This window comes from Hemicordylus capensis, chromosome 4, assembly GCF_027244095.1.
Source record: "Hemicordylus capensis ecotype Gifberg chromosome 4, rHemCap1.1.pri, whole genome shotgun sequence".
In the NCBI taxonomy this organism is placed as follows: domain Eukaryota; kingdom Metazoa; phylum Chordata; class Lepidosauria; order Squamata; family Cordylidae; genus Hemicordylus; species Hemicordylus capensis.
In genome coordinates this window covers 82,957,129-82,974,824 of record NC_069660.1, presented here as the reverse complement: position 1 = coordinate 82,974,824, position 17,696 = coordinate 82,957,129, and the positions used below count along the sequence as shown (strand labels likewise).

Genomic DNA, 17,696 nt, shown 5'->3' with positions numbered 1-17,696 from the left:
CCACTGTCCACCCGCCATCATCTTCTCGCCCCCATGGTGCTTCCTGTCTTTTGGCCCACCCGCCATCATTCCCCCCGCTGTTGCTGCCTTCTTCTGCCTGCCCGCCACCCTTCCGTCCCCACTGCCGCCTGGCGGCCACTGCTTCCCCTCCACACCAGCCAGCTGGCCAGCCGCCCAAATGGCTGCCCCCACCATCACCATTTTCTTCCCTCCCACCCATAACCATGGCTATCCGAAGGCTCTCCAAACTCTCATGAGAGCTGCCACACATGGGATTAGCCACAGGTATGTCTTAGAGAATTAAATATATAGAAGATAGATGTAACCACCAACAAGACTACCCATTCCCCAAAAGCAATGCACTGCATTTCATTATTTGTTTTTAAAGGATATGCACCCCCCGCTCTATTGCTGGAATTTACATCTCCAGTGTTTTGGAGTTGTGTGTCTGTGTGTTTAAAAATGACAGGCTCTCTCGCTGCAACAAGGGTACTTTATCCCCATCCATTATATATTGGCAGATTACTACTGTTGTTGCATTGGGACTAGTATAGCAAAAAAGGGAAATCAAGATTTTTAAATATCTAGATAAGCTTTAAATCTAATGCCTCCTGCACAATAAGAGTAATCTCACAAGACAAGAACTTTGCACATGCAATTTGTGCTGATAATTCATTTAGAGGTAAGGGGAAAGCATCCTTCCCTATCCCCACAACACAGAAACCTGCAGCTGTAGCTCAGTGGTAAAGCACATGTTTTGCATGTGGAAGATTCCCAGTTCCAGCCAATCCTTCAGTTAGGCCTGGGAAATGTCTGTTTGAAACCTTGGAGAGCTACTGCCAGTCAGTGTAGACCATACATAGCTAGACTGACCAAGGGTCTGACTTGATGTAAAGCAGCTTCATTCGCAAGATGTGCTCTTCCATTGAGCCACAGCTCCATTCCCAGCTTCATATGTTCAAAAGGCTGGGCTTGTATTGGGAGCACAAAGTCACCATAGGAGGGGGAATGTGGGGAGGGTGACATGCCACTCACATGGAATGGTCTAGCTAGGGAAGGAGCACCTGTAGTACACAAGTGTGTGCTGGCAAAGAGCTTCGTACCTCAAGGTATGTGTGATACCTGAATACCTTGGAAAGGGGGAAAGACTGAAGAACTAGAATTGGGCATAAAGCCAAAACAGTGGTGAAAGCTCCAACACAGAATTTCACAGCGAGGAGCAAGAGAGTTGAGATAACACAGACATTCCAACCTCCTCACCAGGACAACTGAGGCCTTGATAAGTTGATAGGTAGCTTCTCCAGTGTGCTCAGAAGGAAATTAATAGAGAACAAGAACTGCAAAGGAGCTTCAACTTTACTGATATACAAGTGGACCTCGTTATCTACAGATTCCATATTAATGGATTCGCATATCCACGGTCCATACAAAGACACCTAACCTCAGCATACGCGGTGGGAAAACCCAAAAAAACCATGCCGACCTTGCATATCCGCAGGTCGGAAGTCCACCTGTGTATAACCACAAAGCCCTTCCTTCAGACCTGATAAACTAACCTGGCAGTATGCAGCCTCTACTAGTATCCTAGTAGAGGCCAAAGTAGTTTGGGGACTGAGGCAAACATGCCGGAGTGTGACTATTTATTTAAAATATATCTAGTCCCATTTAAAATCAACATTCTGAAAGCAGCTTACAAAAAATATAAGTAAAAACCAGCTAATTAACCAGCTAGTAATATAAACATAACTGAGTACAGCACCTAAAATTCAACTGAATGCCTAGACTAATAAAAAAGTCTTGGCTTGGTGCTGAATACTTATCAAAGTAAGCAGCAGCCCTGGAAAGTGTTCCATAATCAAGGTTCACCACTGGAAAGGCTCTTTTCCCCAGGCAATTTCTGACGGTGGAAGAATGCAAAAAAGGACCTCTGATGTGTATCTTAATGCATGGGCAAGGTCAAGTCGAAGGAAGCAGTCTCTCAGGTGCCATGGTCTTCCAGGATGAAAACCTTCAGATGACCTATTTTAGTTTTCTTTTAAAAGGCAGAAATTGCTGTGAATAGTTTAACAGGACATTGGTTTTCCATTTCAAAACTCTCGCATTATTGATGTAGAAGGTGCTTCCTAAAGTTATAATTTCTACAGAAGATTACAATTAAGAATTAATCAAAAGGCAAGAATTAAAAAAGAAGGGGGAAGGAAAGAAAAATGTGAACATTAAATATGAGCAATTTCAAAGTAATGATATATATATATACACTGAGGAGATGTAGAGCTGGAAGTTAATGCCAAAGTCTTCCACACCCAGCCCCAGCAAACAGGGCAGGACCTACCATTCCCAAGCCACCCATTACAAGTTTTCAGTCCCTGCACTGAGCAGCATCCAGACCAAGTTAGTAATGACTAATTTGTCTCACTGAAATCAATGGTGCTCATTCATGGATGTTGCCAATAATCCTTCCTTCAGTGTGTGTGTGTCATCATCATTTTTTATTCCATTTGTTCCCCCAACCTGAAATAGTACCTACTAGGAATGGTTGGGCGTGGAAGAGTCACAGGTTCTTTCTGAGCTTTGCCTGTTTCCAGCTCTGCAGCAAGGTGTGATGGGACTGATGACAGAGGCACAAGGGGCGTGGATTTTCTTTCTCTCCTTCCTGTTTTAACAAGGAAAGCTATCCCTCAGTCCAGCAACAGACCACACAACTCAACCTTATTACATAGCTTATTTTTCACTGGAGCTAGAGCTTGCAGCATAATAAAGCCAAGCTTCTTAATACTAAAGTGATTTGACATGCAGCGCTGTAAGAACCATGGCCATTTCCAAGCTTCCTCTGTATCAATTTATTATGAAGACAGAACAACTGCATTTTGTTGAGGCAGACAGAGGAACAAACCAATCTCTTAAATTCTCATTAATGCCTTATGCTGTTTGCTCCCCATGAGAGACTATCACAAGTCTCTGTAAACTTCTGAAGTATCCACAGTACTTAGCTGAAGAGATTTAGTGCAGACAGGAAGACTGCCTTCCATTTTCTCGTTAACAGTTCAGGATACTTCCCTTCATCAAGCAAAGCTGGGCAATCTGAGAGCAAGATCATGCATCCTCCTCCATACAATCTTAAAGGAACACATTCTCAAGAATGAAGCAAGAAGAGCAGGAAGCAGCTTGTGCTTTTAAAAAGGACCTAAGTCTGAGGTTAGTATTTCAGCACCCTTTAGACAAGCCTTGCTGTTAGTGCTAGGGCAGCAAGCTGTGCTTGATTACTGTGCTGGCAGAAGCCTGGGGCCATGTTGGAAGGCAGAAAATGTTCTTACCAACTAGCAATCCTTAACAAACATATCATGAGAATGGGGAAAGCTGGATTAGTTTGAAAGGGAGAGGTGAGCAGAGCAGTTTTTATTAGGGGCATCCCACCTCTTTAAGGCTGTAAGAAAATCTGTCCAAGGAGAGACTTCACAGCCCAGCTTTTCCAGAAAATGTGCCCTTTTAAACACAAGATCATCTCAACTTTATCTTCTGTTGTGGTTATGAGACAGAAAATTGATCTATCCCAGGAACAGCACACTACAGCTACAGTCCACGTACTGCTGAGTCACAGGTATCCTGACATGGCCCAAATGATCAGTTTTGTTTTTAGGCTCAAATTAGTAAGATTATGAAATTCAGAAAAAATCCAAAAGCAAAAGGAAGTTTCTCTCTGGGCTCAGTCCAACTAGCTCCACAAAAACCACTACAGCTCTGGTTGTGAAACTGTACACATCTCCAAATTCCTTCTTGAACAGTTTCCTCACCATAGATAGATGGATGGCTTGTTTGATCAAAATACCCTCTCTGGGAAGAGCATTTTTCCTCTGGTTAGTGTATAGCACACACCATGATTAACGGATGCTGTTAGCTGGGCTGTATGCCCAGGCCCTCCGCCTAGATAAAGCTTATATTCAATGAATAGCTTCAGGGGGCTGAGGAAAGTCACCCAGGCAGTTAACGGAATATCTGTGTTGGAGAAGAGCAGCAAGGTGGCAAGGGACACACTAAAGTCACATCATATTGAACAAAACACCCTGTTTCTAGCATGTCCAACCATCAGAACAAGTATACAGTTGAACACACATTTGTGGTGTCAAAAATGCAATGCAAGGTAATGTAATTCTACCCTAAGTGGCTTTGAGCTGCCATGCCACACTACTTCAACAGTTCCTTTAAAAGAAAAAAAAAGGTAAGGGTTCATCCAGATTTCTTTCAATGGTCATCTTGCAGATTAATCTTGAATTAGGCTTGACAGACTTATCTGCCTCCCAACATGGCTGTTGCATATAAATTAAATGGCAGTCTTGTTTATGAGAGGGGGAAGGGGGAGAGGGAATGTTGTACCTGAGCCTATTGAACGTCCAACGGAGTCAGAGGAAAGAACCACTGAATCTGTAACACAAGAGTACAAGTTCATTTTTCCCTTGTCATATAAATCCGTTACTTGTTTACAAGAGGCTCCTATTTCCTTTTCCTCAATAAAATCAGTGTACTGGCTACACACAGCAGAGAAATTCTAACCATGACATTTTTGTGTGCTACATGTGCAGATGATCAATCCGCACTAGAGTGCAGCATTCAATAGTTCTGAGTCAGTAGTATATGTCTTCCAGGAAGGGTAAGTGGTCCTAGCAATACCAGATGCTCAACCCATAGCAGAAACATGTTGGGGGCAAGCTTCCCACTGCCTTAGAGAAACTATAAACCATTCAGATGGATTCCAGAAGTACTGTCTTTCCTAAGTTTTCTATACCATGTCAGAGAGGAAGGATTGCACTACACAAATAAAATAGCAAATTACTATATAACAGAATTCCCAACTACCTCCAACAAGTGGATAGAGAAGCTATCTATACATATGCACATGTATGTCCAACATAAGAACATAGGAAGCTGCCATATACTGATTCAGACCATTAGTCTATCTAGCTCAGTATTGTCTTCACAGACTGGCAGCCGCTTCTCCAAGGTTGCAGGCAGGAATTTCTCTCAGCCCTATCTTGGCCAGGGAGGGAACCTGAAACCTTCTGCTCTTCCTAGAGCAGCTCCATCTCCCGAGGGGAATATCTTACAGTGCTCACACTTCTAGTCTCCCATTCATGTGCAATCAGGGGGGAACCTGCTTAGCTAAGGGGACAAGTCATGCTTGCTACCACAAGACCAGACCTTGCTTAATAATGGAGAACATGTCAAGTTAACAGTTCCAGAATGGCTACTGAAATGATATTATGAGCTGTTGAGCCTCATAACATTCCATAAGATTGCCCACAATTCATCTTCCCAACGTAACAGAAGACTAGAGGAAAATTTGTAGGAAGCTGAGCACAATGCACACCCTGCTGTGACAATTTTTTGTGGAGTTATACAAACAACCCACAGATCATAGACAGAGAATTTAAGTGGTAAAACTGACTGTATCCACAGATTCAGAGCTGGAGGAAGCCTTATAGGCTATCTCATCCTTGCTTGAAATTGAGAGCTAGAGCAGCTCCAGCTAATGGCTGTCCAGTCTTTGCTTGAAAAACACCAACAAGAGAGAGCCTACCACCCAGCGAATAATTGGTTTCATTATCATAATTGTCTATCATTGTCTTGGGCATCAGCCTACTATGTACGAACAACTTGATGAAGCCTGAAAATAGGAGCCAACTACAATCTCAAGGGGGGAAACCCAAATCATCAGAGATTCGCCCTGATTTTGCATTTGTTTCCAATGATATGGAACACCTAAACAGACATACATGAACGTTGACCTAAAAATGAAGGGGCCTCATAACCAAGAACACTGGCAGGTATCTAAAAAACCACAAGCACAAAGAAACTCATGGAAGGAAACGTCCATATATATCTTCCGCACAGCAATCCCTGCAACCCCTAAAAGTTCTTCCTGAAGGTCAGGGGAGCATTAGAAATGGAGTAGCAGCTGCAAGGAGCAAGGAGAGTTCCACTGCACAAGCTTGCTTCTCCTGGTGCAACTTGGGATGCAGCCCAGTAGTGTCCCTACAGTATCTTTCAAACAGAATCCCCACTGTCAAGAGAGGAAGTCTGTTTGCAAAATAGTCTATGTGTCTGAGTGAGTGATATTACCATATGTTTACCAGGGAGTGCCCTGAGGCAAAGACAGGCCTCTACTTCCTTCATCCCTCTGCTCTCACCTTCTTCTTCAGAGAGGTGCGAGAGGGAGAGCAAAGAGCAAACTATCACTCAACAGTGCCGCCCCCTGCCCCCAGTCATGGGCCTGGGGACAATTGTCACCACCACCACCATACATTTGCAGCTACATCCGTTATGTGGGCAGCTCTGTCTAAATGACTACATATGAACAGTACACAGCATGCAATAAAGTAGGGACATAATCTATACAGAAGGGATGCTAATCCTTGACTTGGGGGCTTCGTTTGTTACTTTGTTTTTACAAAGCTCTTACCCAGCCATCTGCAATCACACTGAAAAGTACTCATCCTGTTCAACCAAATGAAAACATGCCAGTGTTTTCAGCTCTAGGCCCAGTTTATTCAAAAGATCTACAGATCTGAAGTATCATAATGCCTCCTTTTTCCTCTGTATTTCTGAACAGAAATAAAATTTACTACCTTAAAACTCTAAAGGTATCAATGTTTGATAATGCTTAAACATTTTATCCTTTTCTAGAAAAAAAGACATATTTATATAAAGTCTACATCTGATAGGAAAAAACAGTCATACCTTGGATAAAATACAATATATCACTATATTAATAATCCATTTTCAACCCAAACAAGGCAAAATTTCAAGTACCAGATAGTGGATGACTCTGGCCTTTGCTTGTCCCCAAGGTAACAAGCATAACATGATAAGGTCACTTGTTTACTCACAACTACACAGTTAACAGGTCCCAAAACCCATAATGTAAAAGCTGCAAATACAAACAACAAATCACTCCCTTCGCTGTTTTTTCAGCATCAGTTTTTGGAATGCGGTCACGACAATCTCCAGGTCCCAACTCACCATGGCACCTGAGCCAGACAATGGACTGATGTAACCAGGAGAGGCAAGCAAGCAAAGTAGGGGCAAGTTGCTTTCTCCTCTTGGTCACCTCCATCCATCACCTGTGTGAGCTAGATGGATGCAGCCAGGAGGGAGCAGTTCACCCACACTTTTCTTGCTCACGCCTCTGCTTGGTCTCATTGGTCCATTCCCTGCCTGAGCCAGACAAGGCATGACCAGGAGGAGGAGTGAGCAGGCAAGACGGGGAATCCATCCCCACCCAAGGAGCAAAGGGCACTGCTGGGTTCAAGTAGCAAGTTGACCCCGCCCGCCCGCCCGCCCGCGCACACACACACACACACACACACACACACTAGAGCAGAAGGCAATCTGGTTCCTAAAGCGAAATAAAATTTGTCAAGGCCTGCACTACATGGGCTTCAGTAGAGGATTCTAGTAGACACTTCAGTCATGTCATATACTATTGAGCTATAAAACTTTGCTCCTGGTCCTAGTTTTCCTGCTCAAGCTACAAAAGCATTGATATGAATCTGTTTAAGTGACTCTTTTTCCTTTCAGCTGAAGACGACTGGAAAGCAGGATGTGTAGACGGGAGAATACACAGCAACAGCAGTCGTGAAAAGATGATACTGTCAAATCCAGGCTAATTCCACCAAGAGTATAAGAAACTTACTAGGCTGTTAATTCACACTTTAAAAATGCACTGTGTTGTGAAAGACCATCACTTGTTCCTTGCAGGCTCCTTAATCCCATTAGAAACCAGGGGATGTAATCCTCTGTATCCAGAGTGAAAGCTTTCAGAAGAACAATGCTTAGAAATAAAGCCATCACTATTTCAAAGGTTTAGAATTATATGTACAGTTATTATGCTGTATTGGAAGGAATCTTGAGAAACCAGGAAACAAGCTACTAGTCCCACAGAGATAATACAAATTTAATAAAGGGTTTGATGCAGATTTTGTATCACATACCACAAGAATAGTACAGGTGGCCTTTGTTATTTGTGGGGGTTCCAATCCTGCCAATTTCCACAGATAACAAAACCATAAATAAAAAGAACCGTAACCTTATGGGGATGGGGGCAGGGGGGTTAGGTTCCTTGGACTTAAAAAACTGTTTTAAAAGCAGGGAGGGGAAAAATAAGGGTAGAAAAGCATAGTTCCTTGTTCTCCAGGTCTCCAGGAATACCCTCCCCCAAATCCTCTTATTTTTCATTATATACATAAAAAGAGAGCCAAGAAATGGCTCTGCACTTCAAAATGGCAGCCAGAAATAACATTTCCAGCCACTCAGGAACCATGGATAAGCAAAAATTGACCATATTCCATGCCATAGATAAAGAAACTGAGTGTCTAAGACCCATCCACAGATACATAAAGCCCTGTGTCATGGAACCGCAGAAAACGAGGGTCTCCTGTATTCTCCAGAATCCAAACCATTGCAAGGTACCGATACTATTCCGGCAACTGCTTCAAAGAAATGCAGGCACTGGATAACAGAGAAATACAAATTTAAAATGAATCAATCACTAAAAACTGGAGTTTTCAATCCTTTAGTATGGACTCTGTTCCAAACTGGAAGGTGGCATGGAAGAAAAATTTATCACTGGCTGCTTTTAAGTACCTGAGGATTGTTTTGGTCAACTCTAGATGTTGCTTGCATACGTCTGCCACACATATATGTGCAAATATAGTTTATGAATTGCCTCCAAACACAGAGACTATAGCTCAGCATAATCACATTTTTCATGCTTAATTACTACACCCTAGTTATGCAGACTATCTCAAAGCCATTGAGTATGCCTGCCATTCAGTCACTGATTTGCTATAATTAAATATCTGATGACTTTACACATCGGTCAAGTAAGTCTGATCTTTTCACTTCAGCTCAGATTCCATTTTGACTTTCCACACCACAAAATCAAGAGAACTGCATAATCAAAAACTAGGACTGAGAGATATGCAAATATCCCCCTGGCCAAAGACTCACTATCTACAGTCTAAAAGATAAAAGTCACAGACACAGTCAATGGTACATAGTGGATGCAGTACTGGGCCTTAATCAAACACTGGTTAGAGAATGCAACATTTTGAATATTATGGGCCTCAGAATTCCTAAAGCTACCAAGTCTCCCTCAAAACAGCAGCAATTCACCGTGTTGGTGGGGGGGTGTTTCATTTTTGCACGTACAAGGATTCTCAAGCCAGCTATCAATCATAAGATACCTAACAGATGAAAGTATATATCAAACACCACACAAATCAGCAAAATCCAAAAAGGGAAACATCAAACCAGAAACAAATCCAGTAAGAGGAACAAAACTGTCTGTCAGTTACCACTCAGACAAAAAGCATACTTCAACAGCAACATCTTGACCCAGCATCTCAAAGCAGAAGGGGAGGAGACTGATTGAATATTCTAGGGCAAAGAGTTCCACACAGGAAACTATGACCAGGAAAGGGTCTGTCCCACATATTAAAAATATCTGTATACCACTTTTCAATTAAAAAATTCTCAAAGTAGTTTACACAACAAAAGCATATATTCAATCACAGTACTTCAACTGGCAGTGGAGAAAGGAACAAGGCCTCTGACAAAGATCTAAGCAAGCAAGCGGGTTCTTAGGGCAAAGAGGCACTCCTTAAGACTGTAGGTCCCAAACCCTTTAGGGTTTTAAAGAGGAAAACCAACACTTTGAAATGGGCTTGGAAACAGATCAATATAGCTTCCAAGCTACAGACCCAATTCTTAAGAGGAAACCGAAACAACAACCAAAACAGGCTGAACATTTAACCATGGACCAACCTCAACCTGGCCTGGATTAAGTTTTTTCATTAGCTTCTATCCAATCTTTCACTGGTCCCAGGAAATAGTTCAATCCCTCCCCGAGATGTGATGAAAACTGGAGTGCAGAAAGCACGTGTACAGACATGCCCAAAGCTCAGATGAAGCAATTGTTCTAAGGAGAAATTCAGAATTTAAGGACTAGGGAACTCCATGAAAATACATAATTTAACATCAGAGAAGAAAGGCGTACGGTATACATAAAGGGTGGGGTGTTTTTTCTTTTGGTCTTTTGACCCTCTTCTCAAAAAGCAAGTTGTTAATTTTTAGTGAAAAGCAAGAGCATAGGGCAAAATGCCAGCTACCAAGCTTCATTTAATTAAGGCAGTTTCCGTGTATACACAACCTGTAAATCACAAGCTTCCGATACACACACCCAATAAATGAATTCTTTCTGTCAACATGTACCATGCATATCTGGTCTAGGGATAGTGACCACTTGACACAACAGAATTAAAATTGTGGCTGTTCCTAGAAACAATCACACAAGCCATAATCTGTGAATAAATTCTTAAAAGGCATGGTTAACACATGATGTGGTGCTTCCTGGACCAGTGCCCTGCTATTTCATGCAGTCAGTGCTGAGTATAGTGCCAGATCCCTTTCTTTACTCCAAGTTGGACTCTGTTAACAGAAATAAGAATGAAGCATATGCAGGAAACACACATTTTAAACTGTTTGACACCAAACCAAGTATCATTAGCAGAAGATTTTAATCCACAAACAAAAATATTAGGAAGAATTCCATTAGTCATTTGCTTTAAAAATTACTTAGGCCTTATTGTGCAATGTGCTGATCAAACTCTCTTATTCACATTGAATAGCATAGTGCTTAAAGTGTTGGACTAGGACTGGGAAGAGCCAAGTTTGAATCTCCGTTCAACCATCACTCACTGGGTGACTCTGGGCCAGTCATGTATCTCTCAGCCTAACCTACCTCACAAGGTTGTTGTGAGGATAAAAATAATCATGTGCACCACTCTGAGCTCCTCGGAGAAAGAGCGGGATATTAATGTAAAAATAAATAAATAAACAGAAAACTCTGAATACATTATTGGGGTGGTGCTGCCCCCAAAGGAGCTTGTTCGTGATTTGGGGGTCCTTTTGGACTCGCGCCTCCTGCTTGAACAGCAGGTGGAGGCTGTGGCCAGAAGTGCTTTTGCCCAGCTTCATCTCATTCGCCAATTACACCCTTACCTTGATCGGCAGGCATTAACGACAGTGACCCATGCCCTTGTTGTCTCCCGCTTAGATTACTGTAACGCTCTCTATCTAGGACTACCTTTGAGGACGATCGGAAAGCTACAATGGGTCCAGAATGCAGCAGCTTGCCTGAGCCCCTGGTGGCGCAGTGGTAAAACTGCCGCCCTGTAACCAGAATGGTTACAAGTTCGATCCTGACCAGGGGCTCAAGGTTGACTCAGCCTTCCATCCTTCCGAGGTCGGTAAAATGAGTACCCAGAATGTTGGGGGCAATATGCTAAAATCATTGTAAACCGCTTAGAGAGCTCCGGCTATAGAGTGGTATATAAATGTAAGTGCTATTGCTATTGCTACTCATGGGTACCAGAAAATATGACAGGGTAACACCTCTCCTGCAGTCATTGCACTGGTTGCCTATTCGCTTCCAAGTTTAATTTAAGGTCCTGGTTTTGACCTTCAAAGCCTTGCAGAGCTTGGTGCCTGTCTACCTACAGACCCGCCTCTCCCATCCAGTCACATCCTGTCCGGTCAGATCTTCTCAGATGGCCCTTCTATCGGTCCCTGATTTCAGAGAGGTTTGGGGCACTAGGACCCATGAAAGGGCCTTTTCGGTTGCTGCCCCACTTCTCTGGAACTCCCTTCCCCTTCAGATTCGTTTAGCTCCTTCCTTATTGATTTTTAAATCTCTATTGAAGATTTTTCTTTTTTGCCAGGCTTTTGCCCTGTAGTTTACCTATTTGTTTTTTTCTTTTTTGTTAGTTACTTTAGTTTTTAATTTAGAATGTAATTCTAATGCTGTCTTGCTTTGCATGTTTTTGTAAACCGCCCAGAGTCTTCGGAGTAGGCAGTATATTAAATGTTTCTAATAAAATAAATAAATAAGTTATTGGTTCAAGACAAGCTAGAAATAAACCTCTATAAAGCTTCTTTCCAAATGATCTCTTCTGCTAGCAGATAGGGAAAATAATGAAATACCAACTATTAACTAGACCAGGCAGTATCAGGATTCTTCTATACCTGAGCCTATTTCAACTGAAAAATACAGAACATTGAAGCTGCTGTTATTAATGACTCTAACGGCACTTTCAGTGTTTCTCAGTTGAAGCAGGTTATTTATAAGGCTGTTTTTTTCAACCTGAAACATTATGTTACATTTGCAAAAATCACATGCAGCTATCTACCACGCATGTTATATATTTCAAACAGTCACTGGCTCAAACACACTTTAATTCATTCTAGGGGTGTGCACAAACAGCAGTTCGAGCACTGGTTTGGTGCAGGGAGGGAAGTGGGAGCTTTAAGAAAGAGGAGAGCAGGTTCTTACCTTCCCTCCACCACCCCATGCAGCTTCCTGCTGGGGTGACACTCAGCCCAAGTACCCGGGCGGGACGCCAGCACACTGATGGTGTTCACGCATGCACAGACACTATTTGTGTGCTTGAAAATGATGTCTGAATACGCGCCGACACCATGTGGATGCCACGTGGAGTACCTGGGCTGGGCAGTGCTTGGCCCAAGTGAGGGCAGTAGAGAGCAGGTAAGGACCTGCTCTCCTCTTTCTTAAAGTTCCTGCTCCCCTCTGCACGCTGGACTGGTACGCGAACCACAGTTCATGCACACCCCTAAGTCATTTACTGACTCTCCACTAATGAAAGAATGTACACAGGCTTCTTGAAAAGCTAATTAGTCAATATGTTGACTAGCGTTTAATCAAGTAAAGAGGTGCCATGATCAGCCAAGTCCACTCTACACTCCACTAATTCCTTCAGCCTTATAGAACTATCACCAGTGAAAAAACCAGGAGATACTCCCTAATCCTTCACTATACCAGATATAGAAGTATTATCTCTTTTCCTCCTCTGACCCCACATAGAGAAGGTGCTACCAGAATCGGTGCCAGCTGCTAGAAAGGAAGATTCACGCCTCTTCTGCTACCATCTTCAGACCCAGTTGTTTCAGTACCTAATGCCTCCCTGAAACACAGCCCAATAGTTCAGTGGATTGTTCCCATCAGTTACAGGAACCTTGTTCCAATTCTTGTCTGAAGAAGAAGAGTAGCGAACAACTTGTAAGGTCGGCATGCCTAACATTGAGAACAAAATCCCTGAGCTACTGGGGATCCTGTCTGTCTTGTTTTGGTTCCTCTCACTTCTCCTTTGAACTGTGAGCCCCATGCAGCATTTCTGGACCTTCATTCAAAATGAACACTGTCAAGTACAGTTAAACACACACTATGCAGTTAGTCCTTTAGCTGTCATCAGGCGCTGTTCCTTTACTGACTATTCTGAATATGATGCTCTGTTTTAAAGAAATGGCAACCTGGGAGTTATTCGCACATGGCTTCATGGTAAATGTTGAGTGAAACCACTTCGAATCACACTCGTGGCATTGAGGGAAGCAGCCCTTCCCCTCCTCTCTCAGGTTTTGTGTTGATGCAAGTTCACATAGCATGCCTCCGTGTTTTCCTTCTAGCCAATGGGCAGGAAGAGCTTTCTAAGAGCTATATCTGCATTTCTAAAGAGAATATCCCTTTTATCATGCTAATGATTTTAGTCAGTACCTCTCCCTATTTGTGTTCATAAAAGTAGCTTAAAACCAGCATTTTAAAAACCCAGAAATACACCGAGATAAGCTAGAATTTGCAAAACACAGCCCGATTTGTGAGTGGAATGGGTCTATGGATCTTGAAGGGACTTTGGGGTAAGTTTGGCTGGCGTGTGAATGAACACACTCTCTTCCAAAGGAGATTCAGGGTGACAGCCCTGTCTGTAAAGCCTCCTAGTGACAGAAATCCTGAAGTGCAGCAAATATACAGGTACCCTAGAGATGTGTTCAGCTATACTCTAAAAGTTTATTCAATCTTTCCAACTGTGCTATTTCATATTATACACAAGCCATTTCTAACACACAAGCAGCAGTCTCTGTGCATACACAAATGAAATAACAGCATCACATGGGTCTGTTTTTTTTTTTTCCAACCTATAGTACCTTGGTGTAAGGCTGCGATAACTTGAGGACTGCCACAACAGTCACTTCTCGGCAGATGCACAAAGACAAATAGCCCTTTTCAAGCAGATTATTCCGAACGTGCATGGAGGAAGAGCAGGCTCACAAAAGCCTGCCTCTAACCTACCTACATATGTTCAGTAAACTGCATGAACAGAGCCTACATGCATGGAAAATATATGTGCATACAGTTTATATGTGTGTAGAGTCTGCTTAAATTGATTACTGTATATAAGTGGAGTGGGATCTGCTACCACAACCCACCCACTCCCTTTCCCACAAGCATTCAATATATCCAGTTACGTTGCCCAGAAGGGGCCAATGGCAGAACCAAAATAAGAGGACTGAAGCTGGTGAAAAGTGAATGGAGTCTCAATCTGGTTGGCTATCCAATTGATAGAGAAGGGGGCCCATGGTTCATTTTTATTCCCTTTATAGGAGAAAAGCAGCAACAGGATCCAGCCGCAGGAAACATCTGATTGTAAAAACCATTTCCAATAAATTCTGGATTTTCTACTTTAATAAACTACCTCCTTAAAATGAGATTGCTTTACAAAGTCTTACTCTGTGTGTGTTTCACTAAATGAGAAAATTACCCATGAAGCACAAAGATTGGAGGAACGCCTATGAGGACTGACTGCAAGAAACATATGTACCTCATACATCCCAAAGCAATTTTTATTTTTAAAATACATAGGAAACTGATAGCCAGTAAGTATATAAAGACTCAGAATTGCAAGTTCAGTGACTGACATGCCTTGTCTAGGTGACACATTAAATTCATGTCCCCAAATTGTATAATTCCACCGGGGGGGGGCCTTTAAGAAAAACAGAGACTCAGACAAGTCTGCTTTCCTCCAGTTCTAACCTAAATTTACTATGCACACTTCTAGGGTTGTGTATCAGAATCTCTGATTCTGACAAATGTGTACCACACCCAGTGGTGAACAGAGGAGGGCACTCCCAGAGCAGACAGCACCATGCAGTACCTGCTATTTCTGACATAGAGGGGAGCACATTTCAACAGAACTTGAGCCTATGGAAATGCCAGGAAAGACAAGAAAGGGCTGTCTAGGAACGCGATACCCCATCACATTTTCCTGGCATCCCCTTCGCATCTTTCCCAGTGTCCCGATAGGCTCCGGTTCCACTGAAGAGCCCCACCACCCAGCTCCAGAAACGGCAGGTACTGTGTGGAGCTGGCTGCGCCAGGAGCACCTGCCTCTGGGTGGCACCAAGGAGGTGATACACAGCCCTACTAAACACAGAGACACTCAAATGATGGCTGAAAGTCATGCTGGTACTTCCCCTTCCTGTACCTGGGAACAGATAGTCTTCTTTGATATGTCAAGGACAATGTTTTGGCAGTTTCAGGTAAGTTGCTTCACCATTATAAGGTAAAATATATCTGAATAGATCCTTAAGTTATCATAGAAGCTGATTCACACTGTTTTTTCAGCTTCTGAACCTACAAAAAATATAATGCATTGCACTAAAACTTATTTCTAAAAATTCTAGACTCAGCCAATGAGATGCATCTCTTACACTTTCCATATTATTTTTTTTCCACATACTCAAATACAATATGGGCCTGAAAGAACCTGAAATACACACATGCATGTAAATTAAAACTTTCCTTTGCACATGTTAATTTTCAAGCTGCCTATACAGCCCAAATCACCAGTGAATCCCCACTGGAAATAAATACCTATGTAAATGAGTTACCTTTCTCTCACTGGATACCAAACACAAGAATTTTGACCCTTCCGTGGTATGTGCCACAGAACTACCTAAAAGTGATCAGAGTAATCAGTTAGCACAAACCCTGTGAAGGCAGTTAGAAGGCTTTTCCGAGAACTAGAGCATTTTCCCTGGAAACCTAGACTTCCAAAGACTTTCTTGAGGTAAGCAGAGGGTCAGATTACAAGATTCTTCATTTGGATTTTAAAACAGTTTTCCCATTCATTGAGTACCCATGACAATGTCAAGATTATTTCAAGTCAAGTTTGTACAATGTTACTTCAAAAGCACACATGATTTTAACTGCTATTTATACAGGAATAAAATAATTAACCCTCTGTCAAGTATGAGGGTGTCGACCAAATAAAAACCTCTTAAAATAGTAACATTTATCCCAATTTTAATTGCCCATTGTGAATCAGTCAGGATTTCCTTTAACTGAGGAAATGCCAGCATTTCTGAAGTGAAAATATCAGAACATAATGGTAACAATACCACTAGGTTTCTCCTAAAAGTCATGTAAAGGGTAAAATATGCTGTCAAATCAGTGTCAACTGCTGACGACCACAGAGTCCTCTGGTTGTCTTTGTTAGAATACAGGATGAGTTTACCATTGCCTCCTCTCATGCAGTATGAGATTATGCCTTTCAGCATCTTCCTATATCAGTGCTGCCCGTACCACTTCAGAAAGGAAGCAAGTGGCCAAAGTAATCCTAAAGCAGAAAGCATAAGACCCGAGCCCTTTTAGGAATCAAATCTGTTGAATTGGTAGGAGTTGGGATTTTTTGAAATTTACTTGGAGGCCCAAACGTTCTAAGAGCATGACTTTCCTTTCTATGGTGGTGGTGGCTTTCTGAGGGATCTTTCCTACAATTAACCAGCCATCCAGAAAAGGAAAAAGCTGGATGCTCTCCTGCTGAAAGTACATCACCATCACTGCTATACCATTTTGCAAATATCTTTGGGGCACAGACAAGGCCAAAAGGTAGAGATCTGAACTGGAACACTTCTAGACCAATCTGAAATCTTCCAGAACAATGCTGAGGATGAATGCATATATGGTAATATGCATTTTTAAGTCTAGGGATGTACGCTACATTTCTTGAGACAGTAATGATAGGATGATAGAGATGGTGGCCTTGCAAAACTTTGTGTAAATAATGAAGTGGTTCAAGTTGTGGATCCTTTATGCCAAAAGGATCATAATATAGCACTGGATGGAAAAATTTACTCTTAAGTTGCAACTTTGGATAACCAATATGTGTTCCTTGTCAGCATTTGAACTCCCCCACCCTACCCGATTGAAAGGTAAAGATGATAAATTTTCAGCAATTTGGTCCAATTTTAATGAATTGTACATGTTTTAAAGAAACATATCCTTAAAAGGTGCCACCCACCTTTCCCCCCTCTCTCCCTCCCCCCACCTTCTTTTGGCAAAGCATGTTTATATCATGTTACAGTCAATGCTTTTTAAAATTATTTTTAAAAAGTTTTTTAATTATCATTTTCTTCCTTTCTTCTTCCTTTAGATAAACATATACATATTTCTCATCCTTGATTATGTTATATTATTATGTAATGCTGTAATCTTTGGTTGAAATAAAAATCGGGGGTGGGGGTGGGGAGAGAAGCAGTTTAAGTTTTAGGTCTAAAATGGTGCTTAGACCTCCATCCTGTTTCTGGGTAGCAAAATAAGGGGAATAGAATCCCCCTCAGAGTTCCGTGGGATGCGTTCGATGGCATCCTTCTCTAGTAGAGAGAACGTCTTCCTTCAGAATAGGAGTAGGAGTGGTAACAATGATACCCAAGAATTCTGGTCTTTCTGAGAATTCTAAGACGTAGCCAAGAAAGAACCCAATTGTCTGTGGTTAACTTTTCCCAGGCAGGGA

At 42.2% G+C, this 17,696-nt stretch overlaps 1 protein-coding gene across 12 annotated transcripts in view; it reads right to left on the bottom strand.

The window, feature by feature from the left end:
- Window positions 1-17,696, bottom strand: part of ST3GAL3 (ST3 beta-galactoside alpha-2,3-sialyltransferase 3) — a 341,725-nt gene that overhangs the window by 263,572 nt on the left and 60,457 nt on the right. For 8 of the 12 annotated variants that reach the window (XM_053249782.1, XM_053249779.1, XM_053249790.1 and 5 more), the window contains 2 exons: window positions 4,372-4,419; window positions 2,528-2,653 (listed from right to left, as the gene is read on the bottom strand). The exons of 2 other annotated variants lie outside the window; for them this stretch is intronic. In XM_053249782.1, coding sequence (XP_053105757.1) covers window positions 2,528-2,653; window positions 4,372-4,419 — 174 coding nt within the window. The remainder of the gene's footprint in view (window positions 1-2,527; window positions 2,654-4,371; window positions 4,420-17,696) is intronic. 2 more of the 12 variants (XM_053249784.1, XM_053249788.1) reach the window with 1 other exon arrangement.